General features: G+C 34.7%; 1 protein-coding gene across 3 annotated transcripts; it reads right to left on the reverse strand.

Moving 5' to 3' along the window:
- Window positions 1-5,390: 5,390 nt before the first annotated feature.
- LOC112417073 (uncharacterized) lies at window positions 5,391-8,195 on the reverse strand. Of its 3 annotated transcripts, XM_024771869.2 has the most exons (3): window positions 8,043-8,195; window positions 7,558-7,974; window positions 5,839-6,914 (listed from the first exon to the last, which is right to left on the reverse strand). In XM_024771869.2, exon 3 carries the CDS (start codon window positions 6,857-6,859, stop codon window positions 6,233-6,235), a length of 627 nt encoding a protein of 208 aa, XP_024627637.2. In that variant the 5' UTR covers window positions 6,860-6,914; window positions 7,558-7,974; window positions 8,043-8,195; the 3' UTR covers window positions 5,839-6,232. The 3 variants fall into 3 exon arrangements, 2 of the variants coding, with proteins under 2 accessions (XP_024627637.2, XP_039683326.1); XR_005642919.1 differs by lacking the exons at window positions 7,558-7,974; window positions 8,043-8,195 and adding an exon at window positions 5,391-5,513 and having other exon boundaries at window positions 6,161-7,112; XM_039827392.1 differs by lacking the exon at window positions 5,839-6,914 and having other exon boundaries at window positions 7,507-7,974.
- Window positions 8,196-8,486: the final 291 nt, after the last annotated feature.

Here is an 8,486-nt window from a genome sequence, read left to right on the forward strand (position 1 = left end):
ATCTGCAGTGATGTTAGTGTCCACCGCTGTTAAGTAAGAATAAGCAGAATGCACCGTGTATACTTGTGACGAGTGGAGTCTCCACACCCATCGATCAAACATATCAACCTGAAAAACAAAGTTAGTCAACCGCTTCACACACTCCGCCAACAACTCCTCCTCCCATGCAAATAATCTCCGTCTCCACCTCCAAGCACCCCCATTGACCCCCCATCCTAACAAAAACATCTCCCCCACCGACACACCTTTAAATTCTGACAACTCATAAAGTCTAGAAAAAGCCACGGCCAGGGGGACATTTAACAACCAAGAATCCTCCCAAAACAATGTGGTACTCCCATCACCTACCTTCCTGACTATGTTATCAACCAACCACGTAGACTCAACCAACCCCACACCAGCTCTAACTTGGTTTAACTGACGCCACCAAATCGAACCAACACCCTCACAAAACCACACCCTCCCCCCCAACTCTCCGTATTTCGCACGCAACACCACGTTCCATAAACTTTCCCTATCCTCCAAAACCCTCCACACCCACTTTCCTAGTAAAGATAAATTGAACTCCCGTAATCTTTTCACACCCAAACCTCCATTCTCCTTATTCAAACAAATATTATCCCATTTAATCTAAGAAATTTTCCTAAAAATGTGTGACGAACATATACATTTTTTTTTGTATTATTCTTGATAATTATAATTTTTTGAGGGAATTGTTGGTAATTTATAGAAGTGAATTAGATGATATAAGATGAAGAAAGAAAAGAAGAACCATTGATTAATAAATTTTATAGGATTGTGGTTATGTTTTTTTGACAAAAGGACTGTGGTTATGTTGTGCTCAAATAAATTTCATTTTTTTTTAATTTAAAATGAGTATATGTACAAAGATGGTTAACATAATGAAGAATGTGGGAGGATCAGAGGTTATGTGGTTAAGTGGGAGGACTGTAGGTTATGGTGCTCAATTTAATTTAATACTCTATGTTTAAAGTATATCTATTATTAGAAATAACTTTTCAAATATTGTCCGGACGTTGTCCGATGGGCAATTTTTGTAGAATTATTTTTATTCGTAGATGGACTTTGAACTCTATGTTTGTATCTTGACATTGATCATCATATCAAGAGTTTTAGCTTGAACTTAGTGTTGTTGTTTTTTCTTTTTACAGAACTTAGTGTTGTTGTTTTCAATTTAACAATATTTATGATATGATGGATCTCTCTTTAAATAACTATCCAAAAGCATTACCCTCAAAACCATCTTTTGTCATTTCTCACATTGCTATATACCTTCCCTCTTAATATCCCTTTTTTTTTTTTTTTTTAATCATCAAATATTATTAAACGTCATCCTCGCAAGACGCAAGATATGGACGGAACAATATATAAATGGTGCCGCATATATACGGTACACCATAACCCCCATACAAAGCCCTTGAAGATAACCCCCAAAACACATCACCACCTAAGACGGACACCTTAACAGAAACAAACCCTGTAAACACAGTATCCATAACGGCCTATCGTCACTACTCACCCCAGAGAACACCCCTCAAAATAAAACTCCCAGACTTCAACATCCAAACTGAGCCACATTCGAAAAGCTCTTAACCGAATGAACATGCAGCTTCCACAACCTCTCAACCTCCGATCCACCGAAAGAGCACAAAACAAAATCCCTAAAACCAACTTGAGCCAAAGAGCTGACTCTCGATCTCGAATCAAAAGTGATCGGCCCACTAGACTTTAGAACCAAATCAGCAGGGCACCCCTTTCCCCCGGTACACCAGAGAACACCATATCAACTCAAACAGGATTGCAGGTAGACACCAACTTCTGATTGCAGGTAGACACAACTTCCGATCTCGAAGCAAAAATAATCGGCCGATCGGACACCAGCACACAATATGTAAGACGATAGACATGATATGCAATTGGTGCAAACAACCAACCAGTCACAAGGAAAATGCTCAAACACAACGGGACACACACCCTCCAAACACCCTACACACCTAAACAACCCAAAAGCGATAACAAGAGCAAGTGACGACGAACAAAGACCCGTGTCACAGACAATGAATGACAACCCTGTGCCACTACTACGGGAAATACTTAGGTGCCATAATTTCTTTGGTGACATATGTTCATTTTATATGAGAGAGAATGATTAAAATAAATTATTTAGATGAGAGAGAATGAGTTGTTAAGAGAGAGATAGACACAAAGTTACCCATGACACCAATGACACCAAAAAAACTATGGCACCCAAGTGCTACCCCACTACTACCAACTCTCTTCACATCTTTATTGAATTTGCTGTGAACACCATTTCTCACACCCAAATTGAAATTCAAATTCACTACTCTTTCTCGTGACATTTTCCCCTTTTCACTAATTTGAATTTTATTATATACTGACATTTCATATTTAAAATTGGGTTATTTAAGTTTTTAGTCCCTATAAAATATACTAAATTTTATTTTTAGTTCTTATTAAAAAAAAGATAGATTTTGGCCCCTATAAAAAATTAGCAAGTGGTTTTAGTTCCTGTTAAATTAAAATTTGTTTAATTATGTTTAAACTTCTAAATTTTTGAAAGATTTTTTACAGACATGTTCATAACATCGTAAGACACCCCTTAATAAAATCTTTTAGTTTTTTTTAACATGTATTGAATTAAATATAAATTTTTCTAAAAGCCAAATTTTCAAGGATTAAAAGTATGTGTTGGTCCCTGTTAAATTAAAATTTCTTTAATTATACTTAAACTTTTATATTTTTAAATAATTTTTAACAGACATGTTAAAAACATTATAATAATCTCTTTTATAAAAAAATTAGAATTTTTTAACATGTAATGAATTAAATATAATTTTTTTTAAACGCCAATTTTTCTTACATTATTTTACACGTTTTTTGACCACGTTAATGATGTTTATAACCTATACTATCATTCTCACCTATAAATACCCCTCCATACTTCCCGAATTCCTCATACGATATCACTTTCTCCCCCTCCTCACTCTCTCCCTCTATTTCTCTTCTTTATTTTTTCAATATTCTCTTTGGGGGGTAAAAAGTGAGCAAACTTCTTTGGGGTAAAATAGTGAGTAGCTGACTTGGGGAAGTGATCGACTCTTGGGATAAGTTTAAATCTGCTTTTTTTTTAACCCCATAAACTTTTTACCGTGGGTAAAAAAAATTCTTGCGGTAAAAAAAAACCAGATTTAAATTTAGCCCGAGGGTTGATGATGTATTTTCCCCAAGAAAGTTGCTTACTATTTTACCCCAAGAAGGTTGCTCACTTTTTACCCCAAGAAGGAGAAAATAAGTAGCGAATTTGAATAAATTATTGTATGAATTATTAATAAAATGAGATATTGTTTTATTTATAAAAAAATGAGATATTGTTATATGCCTCAATTTTGTTCATTCCTTTTTATTGTATATTTTCTTTTATTTTCTAATGTTGTATTTAACGAATAAATATTAATTTAGTTCATTTACTTTTATTTATATTTGTATTTATTTAAAGAATAATATCGAATCAATAATTTAGATTAATGTAAAAAAAATAATTTAGAATAAAGTTAATAAAATAATTTAGATTAATGTAAACAAAATAATTTAGAATAAAGTTAATAAAATAATTTAGATTACTATAAACAAAATAATTTAGAAAAAAGTTAATAAAATAATTTAGAATAAAGTTAATAAAATAATTTATAATAAAGGCCTTAAATGTAATCAAAAAATAAAATAAAGGCCTAATTGAAAATTATTTAGTGCATAGGTTTTATATGCACTAAATGCTAAAAAAAAACAGTAAAAAAACGTGTAAAACTCAATAAAATCATGGTTGAATAACCGACCAAAGTTCAAAAAACGTGTTCTTGAGTTGTGACCACCGGCCAAACTGGCGTGAGTTAACTCACGCTAGTGTTAATCATGGGCTCAAGAACACGTTTTTTTGACTTTGTTCAATGCATTTTAATGTATTTTACACGTTTTTGTTAAGTTTTTACACGTTTTTTGACTCTATTTATGGTAGATATAACCTATGTTACAATCTCCCCCTATAAATACACCTCTAAACTTCTCCATTTCCTCACACCATCTTCCATTCCCACTCTCCTCCTCACTCTCTCCCCCTATGAATCTTCTTCCTTTCCTTGTTTTTTTCCTTCTTTATTTTGGTGTAAAAAGAGAAAGAATGATAAGTAGTGGGAATGCTGGAGAAAAGATAAGTAGTGGGCATCTTTCTTGGAGAAAAAAAACCAGATTGGTAAAACTAAATGTGCAGATTTAGTTTTACCCCAGGAAGGTCGGTTTTCTGGTGGTTTTCTTTTAGTTTTACGTCAGGGAGGTTGGTTTTCTGATGGTTTTTATTTTTTCGCAGATTTAGTTTTACCCCATTGTAAATGTAATAAATATTATATTAATAAAATGATATTTTATATCTATTATTTTTGTTTCTTTATTTTTGTTAATTGTTGCAGTTATTTTACGAGTGCGTATTGAATATATTCGAATAAAGGTTACGTTACATTACATAAACAACATGTATGTCAACTATATATGTTCAAAAATATGTCATATAATTACATTACATTACATTCGGGAATGCACCTTCCAACTACAACAATTGTCTTGCCCCTGAATGGGGCAAATTCAAAATGACTAAGCAGCAGGACTCCAACATACGATCAACATCTTGAATGATGGTATTCAAGTGTCAAAAGAATGAGGTGCATTCTTTGACACTTGAGAATTGCCCCATCCAGAGTAAGACAATTGTTGTAGTTGGAATGTGCATTCCAACTACAATAATTGTCTTACCTTTGAAATGGGGTAAATTCAAACTTGCCAAACAACATGACTCAAGCATTTCACCCGGCATTCATGTTTTCCTTTGAAAAGAATAAATTTTTGTTAGGCTTGCATTAGATGATAGTATTCAAGTGCCAACGAAATGAGGTCCATTCCTTGACACTTAATACCTTCATCTAAACCAGCCTAACAAGAATTTAATTTGTTCAAAGGAAAAACATGAATGTCGAGCGAAATGTTTGAGTCCTGGCTGTTTGGCAAGTTTGAATTACCCCATTTCAGAGGTAAGACAATTGTTGTAGTTGGAATGCACCTTATCCTAACTAATGACGATCTTCTGGTGGAATCAAGTTGTTGATGATATCTTAAGTTGATCTCAGCAACGTTACCCGCATATCGATCCACTGGAATATGGTGTTCTCCCAAAACATACTCGTCACGTTTTCGTCATTCTTTAACTCCACCCAAGTGAATGATACCCTTCCCTCGTCGAGCGTTGGACGTTTATACCGGACGTATTCCACCCTCCTTGTGTCTCTGGGGTTGACTCCTTGGTTGAATTCATTCAATTGATCCTTGAGACCTCTTAATGTTACATCAAGACACCTAACCTTCAACCTCTGAGGTTCTCCGCCGTTGCATTCTGCATGAACATCGATCCACCCGCAATTGCTTCAAATCTACACAATAAGAAATTAAACACAATCAATGAAAAACTCATTCCAACATTTTATCAAACACTTGGAGTGCAAATTATACATAAACCCTAAAAATGATAACTACAACATAAACATGCAAACATCTAAATAATTAAGCAATATTACTCATTTGCATGTTTTTTTTTAAGTAAGGAGAGAGGACAAGCATCAAGAGGCATCATCGACATCCCAACTAGGTTGGCATCCCGAGAGACCTCCATCCTATGCCGCCAAACTCAAAAGATTTTATTAAAAACGGGGGGAAAATATTTACAAAAGGAGGGGGGACTAGACCAAAACCCTCAAAATGAACAAAAAAGAAAAGAAACAGTGGAAACAACAAACACTCTAATTACAGATCAAGGAAATCTGTAATTAGGAAATCCACATCTATCTCAAAAAAAATCAAGCCTCAATTCACTTGGAAGAGTGTCAAGCCAAACCGCACTAGCAGTAGCAAGTAAGTCATTTCCCTTAGGTAATAAGGGGTCTTTATTATTAATGCTATAGGCCAATACCAAGCAGGAATTTGTGCAAAATTAACCATCGGTTCCGCAATAAAAATTAGAATAGGTTTGTGAGACATATATAAATTTTTAAAGCAATCCAAGTATCAGAGTTACTGATACCTCTAACATTCCAATAGAGGAAATTCATCGATCAGTCGAATGATTGTCACCCCGAGCACGAGATTTATTAGGCTACTTTGCTAAGACTTGTTGTACCTTGAGTTTCTGTTTATGTTTTCTTGTTAGAACATGCACGAAGTCTTCAGCTGCTGATCTTTCATCATATTCTCGGACTCTTGCCCACAAATCTAAACCATGCTGGATATTCTTGCTAGGATGAACCTCTTGCTTTTGCAAAATAACCACATCTTGTTCCTTTTCCGTGGGCATACTTCCACTAACAACACTGGGTGGTTCGACAACCACAGGTGATTTCAAGGCGTGTGATCTAGCATACACATCATCGTGCTCAACAACAGTATCTGTCTGAACCTGCACCGATTCTACAAACTCGTTATGCACCTCTTGGTGCTCAAAAACATGCGATGAATGTGGTCCACTCTCAATGGAACCTTTGGGACTCTCCTCCAGCTCCCTCGGGCTCGAAAGATTGTGCTCACTCTCGTGAGAACCTTTGGGACTCTCCTCCAACTCCCTCGGACTCGAACGATTGTGATCCACCTCATCTGAAAGCAAACCAGAGACATCATCCATCGTGGGGTTCTCCAACACCTCCCTTGATGTCAGATGTAACTTCACTGCTATCTCAGAATGAACGTCAACGTGCGCAACAGAGGAAACAACTTCTAACACTGACATAGTATGTGGCAACTCTCCAAGAGAAATTTTATCAAACACATTGTGTAATGGAAAGCTGAAAGTATTGGACGACAAAGACATATCCATCTGAGAATTAGCTACTGTAGAAGTAACAACTGGCCCCTTCTGTGAATTAAAGGTTAAAGTAGGGGCAAAAAAAAAACAAAATTTAAGCAAACCCTAAATCTAGAAAAAATCTAATCTAAGTGTAAAAAATCTAACATAGTCATGCAAACATCTAAACATCATACTACCTCCGTCCCTAATTATAAGACCCTTTTGAGAATTTTTTTTGTCCCTTTTTATAAGACCCTTTTTCTATTTTCAACTACATTAATTATTTCTTTACATACATGCCCCTATTTATTATACATCTTTTTCTTCAATCAACAATAAATAGAATGTTGAAAGCATAAGCCAGCTCTCTTTCTTAAAGGATAAAATTGTAAAAACAATAGTTATTACAAACATATTTAATACAAATATCCACTATCTTAATTCCCGTTATTTTTTCAAAAGGGTCTTATAATTAGGGACGGAGGTAGTAACAATTAAGCACTATAAGTCATTTCCATGTAACATTTTCTATCATTTCTTGCAAAAAAAAATTAAAATTTTAACAAAACACTAAACCTAAAAAATTCTAGATTAAGTGAAAAAATCTATCATACCAACATATAGTTTAAGTGAAAGCTTACTTGTTCTTGTTGGAGTGTAGTTTGATTTAAAAGATCAATCATACAACCATAATGCTCAATCTGAGGCACAATTTCAAATCTCTCCATAGCTTTGAAGCATCTTCTCTTCTTCTACCAGACCACAATGGTTGCAAGCAGATAACACACTAGTCATAGTTATCTCATTTGGTTCAAACCATTATTCCTGTAAAATCACCGCAAACACCTCCAACGCTTCCTACGAACATCCATTGACTCCGCAGTGTCCACGGCATTCATATCAGCCTCAGCAGTGGTTGTCTCTGTCACCAATTGTACAGTGTTCTTTGTAGCATCCCATGCAGTTTCCACATTTTCCTTACCAACTTCTTCAACACTCTCCAGCACTTCTCTTGCTTTCTCTGATCCTTGATTTATTGCTCCTAATGGATCACCACCCTGAATTAAATAAAGTACACAGTATTTAAAAATACATATTTGTAAAAGAAAAAAAAATTGAGGTATACTTGAGTATGAATGTGAGATTGTTTTGCAATTGAGAAGTTGAAAACTTTGGCAGCATTAGGAGTGGTTTTGACCAATTCTTTACACTGCGCAAGAAAGTGAAATGTTTTTGCCATTTTTCAGTGATGATAGGTGACAATTATTAATATCTTATGTCTTGATGCAAGTATGTGAATGAATTAATCTAGCTTATATATATATATATAGTATGAGGAAGTAAATATCTAAATGGATTGTGTTGTGTGACACGTGGTGGAAGGTAAGACATGAGTCATGAATATTGGAGTGATTTTGTAACACAACACGTTCTTACGTTGTCACCAGCAATAGCGGGAAGAATTGGCAAATTTTATAGTACATTCAATAAATTTGAGTGTATCGGTACACCAAGTCGTAAAATTAATAATAAATGAGTTATTTTTTTGAAGAAAAATAATTATTTTCTA

Source organism: Medicago truncatula, chromosome 1, assembly GCF_003473485.1.
Source record: "Medicago truncatula cultivar Jemalong A17 chromosome 1, MtrunA17r5.0-ANR, whole genome shotgun sequence".
NCBI classification, from domain to species: Eukaryota; Viridiplantae; Streptophyta; class Magnoliopsida; order Fabales; family Fabaceae; genus Medicago; species Medicago truncatula.

Excerpts from the sequence above, each read along its gene's own strand:
- LOC112417073 (XM_024771869.2), bottom strand. The coding sequence starts at position 6,859 with ATGTCAGTGTTAGAAGTTGTTTCCTCTGTTGCGCACGTTGACGTTCAT.